The sequence below is a fragment of the Lynx canadensis genome, chromosome E2, assembly GCF_007474595.2.
Source record: "Lynx canadensis isolate LIC74 chromosome E2, mLynCan4.pri.v2, whole genome shotgun sequence".
Classification (NCBI taxonomy): domain Eukaryota; kingdom Metazoa; phylum Chordata; class Mammalia; order Carnivora; family Felidae; genus Lynx; species Lynx canadensis.
The window spans coordinates 59,184,770-59,206,686 of record NC_044317.1 but is presented as its reverse complement, the minus strand read 5'-3'; the positions used below and the strand labels follow the sequence as shown (position 1 = coordinate 59,206,686).

General features: G+C 39.9%; 1 protein-coding gene across 3 annotated transcripts in view; it reads right to left on the bottom strand.

Annotated features, from left to right (window-relative positions):
* Positions 1-2,607: 2,607 nt before the first annotated feature.
* The window catches only part of ZNF667 (zinc finger protein 667), a 28,643-nt gene continuing 9,333 nt past the window's right edge, over positions 2,608-21,917 (bottom strand). For all 3 annotated transcript variants that reach the window (XM_030297794.1, XM_030297793.1, XM_030297792.1), the window contains exons 2-5: positions 19,569-19,660; positions 16,796-16,922; positions 14,896-14,988; positions 2,608-5,478 (exon numbers count right to left, since the gene is read on the bottom strand). In XM_030297794.1, the coding sequence (XP_030153654.1) occupies positions 3,899-5,478; positions 14,896-14,988; positions 16,796-16,922; positions 19,569-19,628 (1,860 nt within the window). In that variant the 5' untranslated portion in view covers positions 19,629-19,660 and the 3' untranslated portion in view covers positions 2,608-3,898. The remainder of the gene's footprint in view (positions 5,479-14,895; positions 14,989-16,795; positions 16,923-19,568; positions 19,661-21,917) is intronic.

The window sequence follows — 21,917 nt, the reverse complement described above, 5'->3', positions numbered from 1 at the left end:
AAATTAACACAATTAACAAATTAACACAATTTCCACCTTAACAAATTTCCACATTAGCATTAGAATGTAAATAATAAAAAGAAATCAATGAAATAGGAAGCAAAAACAGGTCAATAAAACTAATAAATCTTCAGACTGACTACTAAAAAAAGAAAATACACAAGTTACCAATATCTGGAATAGCAGAGGTGACATCACCACAAATTCTACAGTTATGAAATGGTTACGAGAATGTTGTGGACTTCATGGAAATGACTTGAATAACTTAGATGAAATGGGAAATTTTCTTGGAATGATCAAAAGTTTTCTCAAGAACAATCTGAACAGGTCTTTAAAAAAAAAAAAAAAAAAAAAAGAGGGGCGCCTGGGTGGCTCAGTGGTTAAGCATCCAACTTCAGTTCAGACCATGATCTCACGGTCTGTGAGTTCAAGCCCCGCATCGGGCTCTGTGCGGACAGCTCAGAGCCCGGAGCCTGCTTCAAATTCTGTGTCTCCCTCTCTCTCTGCCCCTCCCCCACTCACAGTCTCTATAAGAAAAATGAATAAACGTTAAAAAAAAAAAGGGATTTGTAGTTTAAGCCTTCCAAATATTTTCAGGTATCTTACTGTTGTTGCTAGTTTAGTTCTGCTATAGTCAGGGAATACAATTTATACAACCAGTTGTTTAAAACTTAAGATTTGTTTTATGGTTTTGGTAAAATGCTTCATGTGTACTTGAATGTATTCTCTTATGTTTTATAAATGTCAACTAGTTAACTTGGTCAATTTTGTTGTTCAGGGGTTCTATATACTACTTGTTCTATTAATAGCAGAGAGACAATGGTGAAATCTCCAGTAATAGTGGATTGATCCATTTACCCTTTCTGTTCTTTTTTCATTTGTGTAATTTCTACTTCTGTAGTTTGATACATGTACAATTAGGACTGTTATGTTTACCTGGAAATTGATCCTTTTTATGTCTCTTTATCCCTGATTACATTTGTTGTTCTAATGTCTGCTTCATCTGACACTAATATCATGATTCCAACTTTCTTTCATCAGTGTTTGCGTGTTCTATCTTTTCCCCCACTTTTAATTATGTATGCCTGTATATTTAAAGTTTCTGCTAGCATATGCTGGGTCCTGCTTTTCAATTCAGTTGTTTTGCCATCTCTTAACCTGTGTGTTTAGACCATTTGCATTTGCTATAACTTAAGAAATATATTTGGATTAAAAACCTACCTTCAAGGTTCACTTATTGTTTCCTTGGCTGTGTCAAGTATACTTAAGTATACTGATGAACCTGTTGAAAACGTGTTCATCTGTGTTCATTTCTATTATTTCCATGATTCATATAGTTCCACCTCTGCTCAAATGACCCATGTAGTTTGGCTGCTGTGCATCTTTTTGGTTACAGCCTTGAACATATTATAGTTGTTTAAAATTTTGTCAGCCCAACAGCTGTCACTTTGAGTAGTTCTGGAGTGCTTTGTCACTTGGTGGGGATGGAAAGTGTAGATTATTCTTGTTTTGCATGCTTTGTAATTCTCCCCCCACCCCGACCCCAAAAGCTAGGAATCGTGTGTAGAACCAAAACAGGTAAATAGATTTCTGGAAATGGTCATGTCATTCCTTCTGTTAAGCCGTGGATGGGGTGGGGGGAGGGAAGAATTCATTAATACAGACAAGAACTGGACTAGGTTTAAGTTTGGTTGCTGCTGTGGTTACCCTGAGTTCACCAGTCTTCAAACATCACTAGTGATTCCTTAGCCTATTTTCCCAAGGGTTTATCTCAATGTCTGAGTCACCTTCAGATTTAAGTGTTCCCTGACAACTATGGCTCAGAAAATCCAGTTATACTGAAACATTTTCATTCATTTATTCACTCAAGATCTCACTAGTACTTACCACTTCAATGTGCCAGTCACTATACTAAATACTGGAATTTGCCACTCCTCTAATACTCTACAACCTTCTGCCACTATCTTGTGCATGTGTACTTTCTCTCTTTGCCTTCAATAGCCTTCCAACTCTTAAGTGCCTAGTCAGCCTGAGTCCTGTTCTCCCTTTAATATGGTCACTATCTCCAAGTAATCCCTGTTCCCATGTCCTCCACTCACAATGGAGTTCACCATCTTCTTCTTGGTTATTATCTGTGTCTTTTATACATGTTTCCACATTTTAATATTATGTATTCCCTAGAAAACTCTAAACGTCTGCAGGCAAGTACAATGTCTTATTAGTTTATATTATATACAGTAGGTTTGTGACCATTGATTTGGAACCAATCTCTATGGCAGGTTGGCAAAGAAATTAACAAAGCCAGGGGTGTGGAAGGGGAGGAAGAATAGACCTGCCTCTCCATGAGCATTCTGTTAATTTGCTCACCCATTTGCTTCAAGTGTTGGAGATATTTTATGCTTTTACAGTACTATGACAAGTGTAAATGAAAAGTTAACTGTTCTATTATCCTATATGCATGCTTACCCTTCACAAATCTGGATGTTATTTTCTCAGTTGTGGTCAAAGTTAGAATGGCGTAACTCTCATGGTTATACATTTCGCAGTTATCTTAGCAAGATATGGGTGTTTACAAAAATGGTTTTTGCAGAATACTCCAACCGTATATAACCCAATAACAAAAAGAACTCTGATTTTATTTCTTACATACTTTGTACAAGCGGGAAACAGGGACTGAAAGCTGTTACATATGGTGATTAGCTGACAGGAAAAGAGACTGGTACATAAATCCAGAGTTTCCTCCCATGTATTAGTCAGCTTGGGCTGCCATAACAAAATACCATATCCTGGGTGACTTAAACAAAGGAAACTTATTCTTCAGTTCTGGAGATCAGGGTGCCACATGGTTGGATGGTAGGGAGAGCTAGCTTCCTGGCTTGCAGACAGTCACCTTCTTGTAGTATCTTCTCATGGCTTAGAGAGCAAGCTCTCTGGCATCCTTTCTTTTAAAGACACTAATACTATCATGATGTACCCTCATAAACTCATCTATCCCTAATTATCTCCCAAAGGTCCCTATCTTTAGAGGTTAGTGGTTTGACATATAAATTCTGAGAGGACACATTTAGGGAATGGCATCTCATTCTCCACCAGTCACTTATTGCACACCACTGTTCTTACATGAAAATACCACTGTTTATTCATATAAATATAAACAAATTTCTTTTCAAATAAAACAGTAACAAATAATTTCTCCCTGCTCTTAAGTTCCCATTCTTCAGTATATCCTGGCTTCTTTTTTCCCATTAGCCTGTCTCAGGCTTGTTAAGATTTTTCATACCATGAAGATTATGTATCTTCATATTCATGGAGACAGTATGATAGTAACTCGACTGATTCACACACATTATGAGTGTTACCTTTATCCACTTGAAGATTCACTCTACTTTTTTCTCACCCACAATTTTCTGTCAGCTGAAAGTAGTACCCTCGTTTGCCCAGGAAATCTCTTATACATGATAGTCTAGTTCTAAGGGACAAACTTAAAACTCTTTCTTCATGTGACCTTAAATAAGGCTCAAAGCCCCATCTATAAATATGGGCTTTGTGGTTCCACTTTGTTGTATGTGACTAATGAAACAGCTTTCTAAATTACACTGCAAATAAAATATCAGTGTCTTATGGAATGAAGAGTGGTCTTCATTAAAAATGATCCAGTCATCTGAACTTGCTGCTTTGAAATTAAGACCTATGGTAACATCACTGCCTCGGTTGATTACAAATTGTCTGGTCAAAGTCACCCTAATGACTTTTGCTCTTTGGCTTTCAAAGTGGGACACATCACCAAGACGGTCCCATTTTTATAAAATTTAGGTTACAGACAAAGGCATTTTTCCCATGCCTTGGTCTCTGCTACTTTTATAGCCTCATTCTACGCTTTCACATATTTAAAACAAACTTAGGCTTTTTCCTCAGAATGTGTATTCTGATGTCGAATCAGAGATGAACTCCGACTATATGCCTTCCCACATTTACTACATTCATATGGTTTCTCTGAAGAATGACTTCTCTGATGCCGAATAAGATCTGAGCCACTACTAAATGCCTTCCCACATTCATTACATTCATAGGGTTTCTCTCCAGTATGACTTCTTTCATGTAGAATAAGGGATGTGCGTTGACTAAAGGCCTTCCCACATGTTTTGCACGTATATGGTTTTTCTCCAGTGTGAATTCTTTCATGTTGAGCAAGGTGTGCACTCTGACTGAAGGCTTTCCCACACTGATCACATTCATAGGGTCTATCTTCAGTATGAATTCTCTTATGCCGAGTAAGAGATATTCGATGACTGAAGGCTTTTCCACATTCCTCACACTGATAGGGCTTTTCTCCAGTATGAATTCTCTGATGTTCAATAAGAAATGACTGACGACCAAAAACTTTACTACATTTATTGCATTTGAAAGGCTTCTCTTCAGAATGAATGTTCTGATGTATTTTAAGGTTGGCGGTTCCAGAAAACATCTTCCCACATTCCTTACATTCAAACAGTTTCTTTTTCCTTGTATGAACTTTCTGATGTTGAATAAGGGATGAATGCCGATTACAGACCTTTTCACATTTACTGCATCTGTAGAGTTTCTCTCCATTATGAATTCTTAGATGTAGAATAAGGGTTGAAAGGCGCCTGAAGACCTTGTCACATTTATCACATTTGTAGGGTTTCTCTGATGTGTGAATTCTCTGATGAAGCAAAATGGATGAAATCCTATTAAAGGATTTTCCACATTCTCTGCATTTATAAGGATTCTCTAAATGGTGACTTTTCTGCAGTGGACTCTGACTTAAGGTCTTCTCACTTTCATAGGTTTTCTCTCCAGTGTGAGTTCTTTTATGTATAACAAGGGCTGATTTGTTTTTGAAGCCTCTCCCGCATTTATTGCATTTATGTAATTTCTTTTTGCTGTGAATCTTCTTATGAAGTAAAAGGGATGACTTTCGAATGAAGTCTTTCCCACACTTTCCACACTGGTGGATATTCTCAACAAAGTGAATTTTCTGGCCCACAGTGAGAGCTGGGTACTGACTCAAGGCCTTCCCACAGTCAAAGGTTTCTTTTCCATTATGAACTTTCCCATGTAGAATAAGAGATGTTCTTTGAATGAAGTTTTCTCCACACTTACCACATTCATGGCTTTTCCTTCCATTGTGAATTTTCTGATGAAGAATGAGGGATGAGATCTGTCTGAAAGCTTTTCTACAATTACTGCATTCATAAGGCTTCTCTCTAGTATGAGATTTCTGATGAAGTTTAAGAGATAAACTTTGACCAAAGGTTTTCCCACAGTCATTACATTTTAAAGATTTCTTTCCTGAATGCACTTTCTTGGGTTTTACTAGGACTGAACTTTTCTTGCAGCCTTTCTTTCCTATGGCAACTTTTTGTGATGCAGAAACTGGTTTCTGATAGCTGCTTTGCCCAGATTTGTTGCACAGAGATGTTGGTAACTTCTTGGTCTCATATTTAGACCTTGAGTCTGAAAGACACCAAGAAATTCAGTATTTGTTTTCCTATGCTGAAAAATGAAGTTTCTGTGCAGTTATTATCAATGATAATTACAATATCAATCATCATCAAACATAATAACAATGATGATAACCAGAAGAAAAACTTTGTAGTATCTTACTGTAATTTTAACATGCCAAAAGGCTTTATAGAAATATTTAGTAATTAAAAATCAGGAAAGCTTGTGATTTGAAATTAATAAATCAAAGTTTTATTTGTAGGATAAATTCATACCACATACCATATTAAACTCCATAGGTTATTCATTAGATGAATGTACTTTTATTACATGAAAGGTCCAAAAAAGGCAGAAGGTAAACTACAAACAGAAGGTAAATTAGTAGTTGCCTGGGGCTGGAGGTGGGACTAGGGTTTAATTGTAAATGGACATGAAGAATTTTATTAGGGTGATAAAAATATTCTAAAACTAGATTATGGTGATGGCTACACAAGTTGTCAACTTTATTAAAAACCACTGAATTATAGACTTAAGTGAATTTTACAATATGTACATTACATCCCAATGAAATTGTAAATTTTTAAAATGTATTCTTAAAATCCAATCTTAAAAAAACAAACAAACAAAACACTGGAATTCTGGTTTGCGGTTCTTCATGTAAGAAGCTTGGAAAGCACAACTTCATCCTAACAAGTAAAAAGCTAAACAGATGTTAAAACCAACAACTCTTCTTGGATCCATAAGACAGGGGAGAATACAAACGGCTGCCTCCAATTTCAGCGGCCTCTAGCCATCCTGTCCCTCCTAAAGGGATAGGGTTTTGGTGGGGGGGCACTGAGAAACTGAAGACATTCACATTCCAGAGGCAAAGGCTCCCTAAAAGACACACCTCACCCATCACACATCACTAAAGGGCTGTTTACAATAGTTCCTTTTACCTGGTACATAACCTCTGGCAAGTAAAAAAAAATTACAAGGCATACCAAAAGGCAAATAACACAATTTGAAGAGAAAGAGCAAGCATCAAAATCAGACTGATATAGCAGGGATGCTATTAATTCTCAGACCAGAAATTTAAAATTGATTAATATGTTAAGGGCTCTAATGATAAAGTATACAGCGTATTAGAACAGATGGGCAATGTAAGCAGAGAGATGGAAATTCTCAGAACCAAAACAAAATGTTTGAGATCAAAAACACTGTAACAGAAATAAAGAATGACTCGGACAGAATTCGACACAGCTGAAGAAAGATTCTGAGAGCTAAAGGATTTATTCTATTGGTAAATTAGAATTCTTAAAAATCAGGGGCTCCTGGGTGGCTCAGTCAGTTCAACATCTGACCCTTCATTTTGGCTCATGTTATGATCTCACAGTTTGTGAGTCTGAGCCCTGTGTCAGGCTCTACACTGATGGTGTGGAGCCTGCTTGGGATCCTCCCTCTCCCTCTCTGCCCCTACCCTGCTCATGCTCACGTGCTTTCTTGCTCTCTAAATAAAAATAAACTTAAAAAAAAAAAAAAAGAACCCTTAAAACTTGGAAAGCACAGTAAATAAAGACTGAAAAAAAGAGAACAGAATATCCAAAGACCATGGGACAACTACAAAAAAGTGACAAACGTATTATGAGACTACTAGGAGAAAGAAGAAAGAAAAGAAGAGCAATGAAGAAACAATAAGTGAAGGAAAAAAAAAAAAAGAAAAAAACCTTTATTTTTCTTATCATTTTCATTTTAAAGTTTGAGAGACAGAGAATCTCAAGCAGGTTCCGTGCTGTCAGCCTAGAGCTCGACGTGGGGCTTGATTTCACAAATTGTGAGATCATGATCTGAGCTGGAACCAAGAATCAGACACCCAACGACTGAGCCACCCAGGCACCCCTATTTTTCTTATTCTTAACTGACCTAACAGTAATAGTTTATTCAAAATAATAGCATCAATGTATTCAATAATGTTTGGTCATCTTTTCATCTTATGTATGTACATGTAATATATACATGCTTATCATATTTATATATAAATGAAATGAATGATAACAATGATACAGGTGATGGGAGGAAGAAATTAGCATTATTTTGTTATTATAAGGCACAGTCCCATGAAGTGATATACTGGTACCTGAAAGTGGACTTGGATTAGTTGTAAAGGTATACTGTAAACTCTAAGGCAACCACTTAAAAAACAAAAAAGTATAATTGATAACACTGGAATCATATGAAATGCTCGTTTAAAAACACAATAGGCATGGGGCGCCTGGGTGGCTCAGTCGGTTAAGCGGCCGACTTCGGCTCAGGTCATGATCTCGCGGTCCGTGGGTTCGAGCCCCGCGTCGGGCTCTGTGCTGACAGCTCAGAGCCTGGAGCCTGTTTCAGATTCTGTGTCTCCCTCTCTCTGACCCTCCCCCGTTCATGCTCTGTCTCTCTCTGTCTCAAAAATAAATAAACGTTAAAAAAAAAAAAATTTAAAAACACAATAGGCAGAGGGGCGCCTGGCTGGCTCAGTTGGTGGAGCATGCAACTCTTGATCTCAGGGTTTGAGTTCAAGCCCCACACTGGGTGTAGAGCCTACTTAAAAATACATAAACAAAAAACAAAATAAAACCACAACAAGCAGAAAAAGAGAAGACAAAAGCAGGAATAAAGACAATAAAAAATATTTATTATGTATAGAAGTAGATATCAATCCAACTATATGAGTAATCACTTTGAATGTCAACAGTATAATTACTGTAACAATTAAAAGAGACTGTCAGGGTGAATTAAAAAACATGGCTCAATTGTGTGTTGTCTGTAAAAAACCCACTTTAGATATAGATTAGACATAGATTAAAAGTAAATGAATGGATGGATAAAGAAGATGTGGTATATATACACAACACAGTATCACTCAGCAATCAAAATGAATGAAATCTTGCCATTTGCAACTATGTGGATGGAACTAGAGGGTATTATGCTAAGTGAAATTAGAGAAAGACAAATATCATACGAGTTCACTCATATGTGGAATTTAAGATACTAAACAGATGAACATAAGGAAAGGGTAGCAAAAATAATATAAAAACAGGGAGGGGGACAAAACATAAGAGACTCCTAAATATAGAGAACAGAGGGTTGCTGAAGGGGTTGTGGGAGGGGGGATGGACTAAATGGGTAAGGGGCATTAAGGAATCTACTCCTGAAATCATTGTTGCACCATGTGCTAACTTGGATGTAAATTAAACAGTACATTAATAAAATTTTTAAAAAGTAAATGAATGGAGAAAAATATACCATGCCAACACTAATCAAAAGAAAGCAGGAGTAGCTATATTAATTCTAGACAGAGCAGACTTAAAAGCATGGAAAGTTATCATGGATAAAGAGGGGCATTACATAATGAAAGAATCAATTCTTCAGAAAACGTAACAATTCTTAATGTGTATATGCCTAACAACAGAGCATCAAACTACAATCAACAAAAACTGTAAAACTGCAAGGAGAAATATATGAATCCACTATCATAGTTATTAAAACACTTCAACATCCTTCCCTCATAAATGAACAGATTGAGCAAGCAGAAAATTCAGGGGAACTCAACCACACCATTTTCAATTGAATGTAACTGACATCTACAGACCACTTCATCCAATGACAGTAGTAGTCACATTGTCCCCAAGCTTACACGGAATATTCCCCAAGAGAGACAACATTCTAGGCCTTAAAACACACCTTAACAACGAATAGAAATCACACAGTGCTCTCAGACCACAATGAAATTAAACTAGAAATCAGTAACAGAAAGATCAGTGGAAAATCCCTAAATACTTGGAGGTTAAATTTTCAACAACACATGAGGGGCATGTGGGTGACTCAGTCAGTTAAGAATCAAACTCTTGATTTTGGCTCAGGTTATTATCTCATGGCTTGTGAGATAGAGCCCTGCATGAGGCTCTGTGCTGACAAAGCAGAGCCTGCTTGGGAATCCCTCTCCCCCCACTCTCTGCACCTTCCCTGTTCATGCACCTGCACTGTCAAATTAAAAAAAAAACAAACAAAAAACTCTCAAAAGAAATTTTTAAATATTCTGAACTAAATGAAAACAGAAACACAACTTACCAGAATTTGTGGGATGCAACGAAACTAGTGTTTATCCTAGGGAAATTTATAGCACTATATAGCACATTAGAAAAGAACAAAGATCTAAAATGAGGGGCACCTGGGTGACTCAGTCCATTGAGCATCCAAATCTTGATTTCAGTTCAGGTCATGATCTCACAGTTCGTGGGATCACGCCCTGCACCAGGCTGTGCGTGGACGGTGTGGAGCCTGCTTGGATTCTCCCTCTGTCCCTCCCCTGCTGGCGCACACTCGGTCTCTCAAAAAAATAAACTTAAAAAATAAATACATAATATCAGTAATCTACGTTTCCTTCTCAGGAAAACATTAAAAGAGCAAATCAAATCCAAAATAAGCAGAAGAGGGGCACCTGGGTAGCTCAAGTTGGTTGAGCGTCCGACTTTGGCTCAGGTCATGATCTTACAGTTAATGAGTTTGAGTCCCAAACTGGGCTCACTACTGTCAGTGCGGAGCTCACTTTGGATCCTCTATCCCTCCCCTGCTCTCTCTCTCAAAAACAAACATTAAAATAAGCAGAAAAAAATAAGAATTACAGCAAAACTCACTGAAATTGAAAACAAGAAATCAATAGAAAAATACAATGAGACCAAAACCTGGTTCTTTGAAAATCACTAAAATTGATAAGGTTCTAGCTAGGCCAAGAAATAGAGAAAACACAAACTACTAATATCAGAAATGAAAGACACGACAGAAATACACATTTCATGAAAATTAAAAGAATAATAAAGGAAAACTATGAACAACTTCTATGCCCTTAAATTTGATAACCTAGATGAAAGAGACCATTTTGTTGAAAGGAACAGTATTCCAAAAGTCACACAAGAAATCAGAAAATGTGAATAGGCCTCTATCTATTCAAGAAATTGAATCAATAGGGGCACGTGGGTGGCTCAGTTGGTTAAGCATCCAACTTGGGCTTGGCTCAGGTCATGATCTCATGGGAGTTCAAGCCCTGAATCAGGCTCTGTGCTGACAGGCTCTCTCTCAGCCTCCTGCTCTTTCTCTCCCTCAAAATAAACTTAAAAAAAGAACCAATAACCTTCCAAAACAGAAAGCACCAGGCCCAGATGCATCTGCTGATGAGTTCTAACAAATATTTAAAAGAACTCATACCAATTCTCCATCATCTCTTTCAGAGGTCAGAAGCAAAAAGAATACTTGATAACTCATTATATGAGGCTACTTTTACCTTAATACCAAAATCAGACAAAGGCAACACAAGAAAAGGAAACTACATATGAGTACCTCTGATGCATATTAATGCAAAAATTCTAAACAAAATACTAGCAAACTGAACTTAACAGCACATTAAAAAGATCACACACACGAGCAAGTGGGATTTACACCTGGAAAGCAAGGACAGTTCAATATGGGAAAATCAATCACTGTCATACATCACATTAACAAAATAAAGGACAAAAGCCACATGATGATCAATTGATACAGAAAAAACTTTTGACGAAATTCAAAACCCTTTCATGATAAAAACACTCAACAATCTACAAATAGAAAGAAACTACCTCAACATAATAAAATCCGTAATTGAAAAACCTACAGCAAATATCACAGTAAACATGGAAAGACTAAAACCCTTTCCTAAGATCAGAAACAAGGCAAGAATGCTCACTCTCACCACTGCTATTCAACATAGTACCAGAAGTTGTAGCCAGAGCAGTGGGGTTGTTTTTTTTTAAATTTTTTAAATGTTTATTTATTTTTCAGACAGAATGCAAGCAGGGGAAGGGCAGAGAGAGGAAGACACAGAATCTGAAGCAGGCTTCGGGCTCTGTGCTGACAGGGGTCAAACTCATGAACCGTGAGGTCATGACTTGAGCCAAAGTCACACACCTAACCAACTGAGCCACCCAGGTGCCTCAAACCAGAGCAGTTTTTTAAAAAAAGAAATAAAAAGCATTAAAAAAAGGAAAAGAAGTGACATTCTGCCTGTTCACAGATGACATGATCTTCTTTGTAGAGAAGCCTAAACATTCCACACAGACATACAAAATGTTTGAACCAATAAACAAATCCAATCAAATAAAACAGCAGGATACAAAATCAAGACTCAAATCAGTTGTGTTTCTATACACTAACAATGACCACTCAGAAAGGGAAACAAGAAAAACAATCCCATTTACTATAGCATCAAAAAGGATAAAATATTCAGGAATAAATTTAACTCAAGCAATTTGTACATGGAAAACTACAGAGCACTGCTAAAAAGTCATCAAAGGTACAAATAAATGGAAAGCTATCCTGTGCATGTGGACTGGAAGACTTAATATTCCACCCAAAGCAATCTACAGATTCAATGCAATTCCTATCAAAATCCCAATAACATTTTTTACAGAAATAGAAAAAAAATTTCCTAAAATTCATATACAATGTCAAGGGACCCCAAACAGCCAATCTTGAAAAAAAGAAACAAAGTTAGATGCCTCACACTTTCTGATTTCAAAACATACTAAAAAAGCAGGGCCTGTGGCGCCTGGGTGGCTCAGCGGGCTGAGCATCGAACTCTTGATTTCGCTGCACTTATAATCCCAGGGTCATGGGATCGAGGATCCTATCAGGCTCTATACTGAGCGTGGAGCCTGTCTGGGATTCTCTGTCTCTCTCCCTCTGCCCCTCTCCCCAGCTCAGGTGGTCTCTCTTAAAGAAAACAAATAAATAATTTAAAAAATCCTTCAAAACACACTACAAATCAACAGTAATTAAGATGATATGGTAGTGGATAAAAGATAGATATAAAGACTAACAGAACAGAATAGAAAGTCAAGAAATATACACTTGCATATCTGGTCAAATGATTTTCAATACGGAGGCCAATACCACTCAAGAGGAAAGGGCAGTCTCTTTCACAATCAGGGCTGGGAAAACTGGGTATCTACACGCGAAAGAACGATCTTGGACCCTTCTTTACACTTTATATATAAAGGTGTAAGTGGCTCAGGGGGTTGAGTGACAGACTCTTGATTTCAGCTCAGGCCATGATCCCAGGGTTATGGGATCAAGCCCTGCATCAGGCTCTGCACTGAGCATGGTGGAGCATGTTTAAGATTCTCTCTCCCTCTGCCCCTCTCTTCTGCTCACTCTCTTTCTCTCTCCCAAAAAAACCCTACAAAACCCAAGTAACAACAACAAAAAAAACTTCAAGGGGGGGTCACCTGGGTGGCTCAGTTGATTCGCATCCCACTCTAGATTTCGGCTTGGATCATGATCTCACTGTTTGTGGGTTCAAGCCCCACTTGGGCTCTGTCCTGACCGCGGGGAGCCTACCTGGGATTCCTTCTCTCTCACCCTTCCAAAAACAAAAATTTTAACTCAAAATAGATTAAAGACCTAAACGTAAAATCTAAAACTACTGAACTCTTGGGGTGCCTGGTGGCTCAGTCGGTTGAGTGTCTGACTTCGGCTCAGGTCATGATCTCGCGATTTATGAGTTCAAGCCCTGCATCAGGCTCTGTGCTGACAGCTCAGAGCCTGGAACCTGCTTTAGATTCTGTCTCCCTCTCTCTGCTCCTCCCCTGATTGCTCTCTCTCTCTCTCTCTCTCTCGTTCTCAAAAATAATAAACATTAAAAATAAATAAATAAATAAATAAATAAATAAATAAATAAATAAAACTACTGAACTCTTAGAAGAAAACACTGGGGAAAAAGCTTCAGACATTAGATTTGGCATTGATTTCTGAGATATGACACCAAAAAACACAAGCAACAAAATAAAAAAAATAGGACTACATCTGCATGTCAAAAGGAACAATCAAGAGAGTGAAAAGGCAATCTATGAAATAAGAGAAAATAATTGCAAATCATCCATCAGATAAGGGACTAATACACAGAATAAAGAACTACAACTCAACAACAGATGACAACCCTATTTTAACAAACAAGCAAAAGACCTGAATAAACACTTATACACATGGCCAATACACCCATGAAAAGATGCTCAACATCACTAATCATTAGAGAAACGCAAATCAAACCCACAGTATCACCTCACACCTGTAAGGATGGCCACTATCAAAAAAACAAAAAATAACAGGTGTTGACAAAAAACTGGAACCCTTGTATACTATTGGTGGAAATGACAAATGGTGCAGCCACTATGGAAAACAGTACGGAGGTTCCCCAGAAAATAAAAAATAAAATTATCATATGATCCAGCAATCCTACCTCTGGGTACATATCCAAAAAAACTGAAATCAGGATCTTAAACACATATCTGTACTCCCATGTTCATTGCAGTCTTATTTACAGTAGCCAAAAGCAGAACAACCCAATTATCCATTGATAAATGGATACAAAAAATGTGATAAATATAATGAAGTATTATGCAGCCTTAAAAAAGGCTACAACATGGATGAACCTCAAGGACATTATGCTCAGCAAAAAAAAAACAAAAACAAAAACAACAAAAAAAACCACAACAGTTATAAAAGACCAAATACTGTATGATTCCATTCATACAAAGTATCCACGGTAATCAAAATCAGAGAAATATAAAGAAAGGTGACTACTGAAGGCTGGGTGGAGGGGTGGAGGGAAATTAGTGTTTAGTGAGTATAGTTTCAGAAGTTATTAGAGGATGAAAAAGTTCTTGATACCTGTTGCACAACAATGTGAATACACTTAACTGTACATTAAAAATGGTTAAAATGAACTCAATATTATGTATTTTTTTACAACTAAAAAATTCTTATAAAACTGTTTAAGTAAGTAAAAATAACCTGATAAAAAAAGAATCTATCAGAAAAGAGAATGAGCTCTTGGAAAGTAGTCAAAGTGAACAGTTGTGGAAATTTTTTTTTTTTTAAAGAATGAAGGAACGATGTGAGCTTGAACATTATCATTAGAAATACTATCATGAGAGAAGGTGGAATATGCTTTCTCTGAAGGGAAATGCTGAGGCAGGGAAGGCTGGGATGAGGGCATTAAGAACTGAGCTTCTGAGACCAGAAACTGGGGTTCAAACCTAGTTCTAATGCCACTTCCTAGCTGGGTTACCGTAAGCAAGTCACTGAACTCTTCTGATCTTCAGTTTCCTCATATATAGACCAGAAATAATAATACCTACCTTAGAGGACTGGGAGGAACCTATACTTAAAGCATGTCTGTTACCTACTAAAGGTTTATTAAACGTTGGTTATTCTCCTTCTAGAGCTTGCACAAAAGAGACTGGAATTTTCTTCTCAGGCCTGGGGCCTTCAAGGTAAGGAAACTGGGAGCTCTCAAATATCAAGAGGTTGCCCCCTCAAGATGCAGGGCGCTCTTACACACAATGGCAGTGTATAGGCTTCGGTTCTGTCACTCACCCAAGCCCCGGCGTTTCCTCACTGGCTCCACCATCCAAGGTGCTCTCCCTTTCTCCAACAAGGTGATCACATTTGGTCTCCGAAAGGAAAGTCCTGCATTCGGGAAAAACATCAGAACTGAGCAGGATGTGGATGCCACAGATGTCAGGGCCAAGCCCCATGTCAATGGGAACGGGGGTTTATGACCACAAAGGGTACACAGAAGACGTGAAGGGCAGGCGGAAAAGGAGGATGAAAGTTCAGTTACAGTGAGAGGTGGTGGTCATTTCTAACTCTACAAAGCCAACTATGGTCTTGAAAAGTCAGGCCAGGGGCGCCTGGGTGGCGCAGTCGGTTAAGCGTCCGACTTCAGCCAGGTCACGATCTCGCGGTCCGTGAGTTCGAGCCCCGCGTCAGGCTCTGGGCTGATGGCTCGGAGCCTGGAGCCTGTTTCCGATTCTGTGTCTCCCTCTCTCTCTGCCCCTCCCCCGTTCATGCTCTGTCTCTCTCTGTCCCAAAAATAAATAAACGTTGAAAAAAAAAAAAAAAAAAAAAAAAAGAAAAGTCAGGCCAGAAACTCCTGAGTCTATTGCCTTTAGCTCCCACTCCCACCTTCTTTGATCTGTTTTGGGTCGAGGGGCTGGGGCTCTGCAATCCACCCTTCTTCATCAGCAGCTCCCTATCAGCATCCACCAGCAACGGACCAGCAACCACCACCAGGGGCTCTGCTGGTTTTCATTTTTCTTTTTCCTGCACTCTCAGAACAAGCCTCAGCCTGACTCTTCATGACTGTAACAGACTAGTCAGCACACCTCTCTCTTCCTTCAGAAGTGTGGGCCCCTTCAAGTCCTAAAAACCCCAAACTCTCCCCTTTGTATGCCTAGCCCAAGGATGGTGGTGGCTGCAACCTACAGTTATCATCTATGAATCAGCTGTGTCCACTAGTTACCTTTTAACAGTACCTGCTGATTCCTTTTATTAAATTCTCTCAAAAAAAATTTTTTTTTTTTTTAATTTTTTTTTTCAACGTTTTTATTTATTTTTGGGACAGAGAGAGACAGAGCGTGAACGGGGGAGGGGCAGAGAGAGAGGGAGACACAGAACCAGAAACAGGCTCCAGGCTCCGAGCCATCAGCCCAGAGCCTGACGCGGGGCTCGAACTCACGGACCGCGAGATCGTGACCTGGCTGAAGTCGGACGCTTAACCGACTGCGCCACCCAGGCGCCCCTCTCTCAAAAATTTTGAGGGTGCCCTCAAAAGGTTACATATATAGTTACCATATGATAGCAATTCCACTCCTAGGTATATACCCCGAAGAAACGAAAATACACGTCCACAAAAATATTCATACACGAATGTTCACAGCAGCACATTCATAATAGCTCCAGTTAAAAACTGCCCAGAGGCCCATCAACTGATGAATGGATAAATAAAATGTAGAATATTATTGGCCATAAAAAGAAGGGGGCACTGATATATGCTACAATGCAGATGAACCTCAAAAACATTACGTTAAGTGAAAGAAGTCAGGCACAAAAGTACCACATACCTATGATTCCATTTCTATGAAAAGCCAAGAATAGGCAAATTCATAGAGACAGAAAGTGGATTAGTGTTTGCCTAATCTAAAGGAATTAGTGGGCAAGGAGAAATGAAGAGTGGTCGCTAATGGGTCTGGGATTTCTTTCGGGGTAATAAAAATGTTCTAAAACTGACTGTGGTGATGGATGTACAACTCTATACATACATTTAAAACCACTGAATTATATACATTGTATATCTATGTGAATTACACATCAATACAGCTGTTAAACAATAAAGCAAAACTGTAGTGGCTTCTGTTTTCCTGACTAGACTAATTTATGTCCCACAATAGGCTGGTTGTGGATTATGGTGGTGGGGGGCGGGGGCAGGCCTTACCCAGTGAGACCAGATTCTGGTAGTTTTCCAACATGACGTCTTCATACAGATCCTTCTGAATGGGGCTCAGCCACTCCCACTCTTCCTGGGAGAAATAGATGGCCAAATCCCCAAACGTCACTGGCACCTGAAACAGAAAATCACATGTCCTTTCATCATGGGCTTATGCTTCCACATGGCTAGAGACAACAAGGAACTTGTTCCTAAAAGGGGACATAAATGGTGCCAGGAATCTTCTCAGGAAACATTTGGGGTTCTGAGGCCAAGAGGGGCAGGTATATTAAATAAAATAAATACAACACAATATGATATGATTTAGCTATTATCAAAGACTGTGTCGGAGCACCTGGGTGGCTCAGTCAGTTGAGCATCCAACTTCAGCTCAGGTCACGATCTCATGGTTCGTGGGATTGAGCCCCATGTCAGGCGCTGTGTTGACAGCCCATAGCCTGGAGCCTGCTTCAGATTCTGTGTCTCCCTCTCTCTCTGCCCCTCCCCTGCTCTCACTCTCAAAAATAAGTAAACATTAAAAAAAAAAAAAAAAAAGACTGTATCACAGGGGCACCTGGGTGGCTCAGTCAGTTGAGCATCCGACTCTTGATTTTGGCTCACATCACGATCCCAGGTTGTGGGATCAAGCCCAGCATCAGGCTCTGCTCTGCATGTGGTGGATCCTGCTTAAGATTCTCTCCCAGGGGTGCCTGGGTGGCTCAGTCAGTTGAGCGTCCGACTCTGGCTCAGGTCATGATCTCACAGCTCGTGGGTTCGAGCCCCGCGTCAGGCTCTGTGATGACAGCCTAGAGCCTGCAGCCTGTTTCAGATTCTGTGTCTCCCCCTCTCTCTGTCCCTCCCATGCTCATTCTCTCTGTCTCTCAAAAATAAATAAATAAACATAAAAAAAAAAAAAAAGATTCTCTCCCCTTCTGCCCCCTTCCCTGACTCATACACTCTCTAAAAAATAAATAAAGACTGCCACATAAAAAGCATAGCAACTTGGATTTATGGGCACTGACAAAGGCAAAGCATTTTTCTAAGTACCCTACAGGTACTGACTCATGTTAGCTAGTGACTGGGGCACTGCTGAGAGGATCACAGCAATGTTACAGATGAGTAAACAGGAGGCCCAGAAGGGGAGGTGATTTATGGAAGATCCACAACTAGTGAATGGAGGAGATGGAATTCAATCTGAGCAGCTGGCTTCTGATTCATGCTCCTAACCACATACTCTCTAAAGAGCATGTGACTAAACTACACAGGCCCAAGATTCTTCGTAGATGTAATCAAGGTTACTAATCAGTTGATCTTAAATAGGGAGATTATCCTGGATTATCTAGGTGGGTGATGTAATCACAGGAGTCCTAACAGTGGGGAATTTTCTGTAGCTGGAAGAGAACAGAAAGGAAGTCAGGGATTTCTGAAGCCTGATTTGACCTGCTATTGCTGGCTTGAAAATGGAAGGGGACCACGATGAAAGAAGGAACTGAATATGCTAATAACCAATGAGTTTAGAAGTAGACCCTGAACCTCAGATGGGACCACAGAGCCAAGCGACACCTTTATTTCAGCCTCGTGAGACCTAAGGCAGGCCAAGCTGCACTCTGCCTGACCTCTGTCCCATGCACGAACTGTGTGCCATAAATACATGCTGATTGAGCAGCCAAGTTTGCAGAAATTTGTTATAACAACAACAGAGTACAAACACACATAACTTACAGGGCAAAAATGTTTGTTAGAGAAACTGCATTCAAGGTGTTTACTGTAGAAAATAAGTTCATCATCTAAAGTGGTGAAGCACCGGGGCGCCTGGGTGGCTCAGTCGGTTAAGTGTCTGACTTCAGCTCAGATCATGATCTCATGGTTCCTAAGTTCGAGCCCCACGTCGGGCTCTGTGCTGACAGCTCATAGCGTGGAGCCTGCTTCGGATTCTGTGTCTCCTCCTCTCTCTGCCCCTCCCCTGCTCACGCTCTATCTCTCTCTGTCTCTCAATAATAAATAAACGTCAAAAGAAAATTTTTTTTAAGTGGTGAGGCGTGTTTTTTAATTTTTTTTTTTCGACGTTTTTTATTTATTTTTGGGACAGAGAGAGACAGAGCATGAACGGGGGAGGGGCAGAGAGAGAGGGAGACACAGAATCGGAAACAGGCTCCAGGCTCCGAGCCATCAGCCCAGAGCCTGACGCGGGGCTCGAGCTCACGGACCGCGAGATCGTGACCTGGCTGAAGTCGGACGCTTAACCGACTGCGCCACCCAGGCGCCCCAGAGGCGTGTTTTTTAATAGGAGGCTGACTCCTTGGCCTGATTCCAACAAACCCAATCTGAATATAAGATTATGTGGAATTTCTTACACACAGAGAGATTTCCTCCTTGTATATATGGGTTGTACAAGTGAAAACAAAGCAATATTAACAGATTAACTCTAGAGCACAACCTCGAATCTTCCTCTGCCTCAGAGGTCTTGCCTGGGCACTCAGGTCTACCTCGAGAAATCATGGTGGCTCCCCTCTTCTGTCTGAGGAATAGCGCTGGCAGACACCCTGAAGATGCTGAACAAATAGGTGAATGGCCATGGGTACACTGAGAAAAAAGGAGAGGCAGGCACTGAGTGGTTACGTGGGGTGCTAGAGCTCTTATGCTCCTACCCTCCACGGTGATGGGAGGAAAGAGAAACAGGTCTTGGATGGGATTCTGTCAGGTAAGAAGTTTCCATGGAAGGAAAGCAAATGGCCTATGTCTTATAAGATGAAACTTCCCCCCAAGAAGAATCGCTATTTACCTTGGACTTGGACTTCCCTCGTGCAGCAGGCATCCTTTCCTCCCCGTTGAGGGTCCGCATTTGAAGAAGGGCAGAGGGCTGAGAAGGTGGGGCTGGGGGAGAAGAGAAATCATGAGGACGACAGGTCCTTTTGGGTGTTCCCAGAGTCTTTAGGATACAAATCCCCTGGCCCCTCCCCCTGGTTACCCATGCACGTACATGCGCGCACACACACGTGCATAGACACACACGTGCATAGACACACACGGAGGGATGACAGAACAATTTCTGCGGCATTCCTGCCCCTTCTCAGGGTTGGGAAAGGGCAATGGCCAATGCTATCTGCTCCCAAGACAACAAAAGGTTCCAGATCAGGAGGCAAATGAGACACGAAGACACCTATCCATTCATTTGGCAAGCATTTGTTCAGTTTCTACTGTGTGCCAAGCATGTCCCAGGTGTTGGGGAAAAAGGAGAGTTAAAGCAGAGAAATACCAGCTCCCATGTACTTTACTCCAACAGGAATGGGCAATACAGAACAGTGGGGCATACAGAACAGTGTCAGCTGAGATCATTGCTATATTTAAAAAAAAAAAAAAAAACACAGAGGAAGGGGTAGAGTGATGGGAGTGGTTGGGAGAGGCCTCTCAGAGGACGCAACATTGAGTTAAGGTTTGAATGTAGTGCGTGAGGCACTTGGAGAAGAACATTCTAGATAGAGATACAACAGGTGCAAAGACCCTACAGCAGGCACGTGCTTGGTGTGTACAGGGAAGTGAATGGTGTGCTGAAGAATGAGGCGGAGAGTGGTGGCCTAGGAGATGGCTGAGGTCAGGAGAGAGCCACGTCATGAAGACGGTCAGGAGCACTTGGAATTGATCCTAAGTGTGATAAGACATCACTGAGGGAGCGGGGTCTGAAGACTGATAGATCCGACTTAACATTTAACAAAATTTATTGGGTGGCTATGTGGTGAATGAACTGTGTCCGCTGGTGAGGGGTGGAGGGGACACAGGAGCTGAAGAAGGAACTCATTAGGCAGGTATGCATAAATCCAGCAGAGACTTCAGTGGCCTGGATTAGGCCCCCTCTATCACTCTGAACCTGTTTTTCTACATGCGTGTCATTAGCCACTGGTGACAACTGAGTTCTAGAAATAAGGCTAGTGCCATTGAGTGTTTAATGTTATTTAATTTCAGTTAATTTATTACTAAAGTCATAATAAAATAATAAATATTAAAATAAATGAATTAAAATTTAGTTATCTAAAATTAAACACTGGGGCGCCTGGGTGGCTCAGTTCGTTAAGCGTCTGACTCTTGATTTTGGTGCAGGCTATGACCCCGGGGTGATCAAGTCCTGCATCAGGCTCCACACTGAAAGTGGAGCCTGCTTAAGATTCTCTCTCCCGCTGTCCCCATTCCCCACTCATGCTCTCAAATAAAATTAAAAAAAAAAATTGCTTTAATTAAAAAAATAAATAAAGGGGCGCATGGGTGGCTCAGTCAGTTAAAGCATCTGACTTCAGCTCAGGTCATGATCTCGCCTTTCATGGGTTCGAGCCCCATGATCTTGCCTTTTGTGGGTTGACAGCTTGGTGCCTGAAGCCTGATTTGGATTCTGTGTCTTCCTCTCTCTCTCTGCCCCCACTGTCCCCACTCACACTCTGTATCTCTCTAAAATAAACATTAAAAAATAACAATAAAAAATAAAAAATAAAATTAAAAACTAATCTTCAATTTACTGTAAAACTTTGAAGGATGTTTGAAACTGGCTGTGTGAATCTACTTTTCCAATGGTAAGTTTTATGAAATTTAAATACAGATCAAATAATGTAAATTATGTATCTGAATTGAGGTGCACTGCATGTATAAAAAACACAGATTTCAAAGACTTAGTATGAAAAGAATGCAAAATATCTCATTGGTAATTGTTTATATTGATTACAAGTTGATGCTTAGAATATATTAAGTTAAATAAAATATGCTAAAATTAACTGTAATGATTTTTTTTTTAAATTTTTCCAATGTTGCTGCTGGAAAATTGAAAACTGTATGTCTTGCATTACATTTCCACAGGACAACCACTCTCTACTAGAGTCTACACCATTCTATTGCCCCATTTCCTTCATAGCACAAGCTGCCTCCTGAAAACGGCTTATGTTTATGTAGGAACAATCTCCTTCACCTTAACTTGGGCTCCATGAGAATAAGCACTTTGACTGTTGCATTCACTGTTCTGGGAGCTAATAACATGCCTGGCACAGAGCAGTGCTCAAGAAATTCTTGTTGACTGAATCAATAACCAGTCCAGAATGCTTCCTTGCATGCTGAAATTGGGAGTGGAGTGTAACCATTTTATGCCAAAATC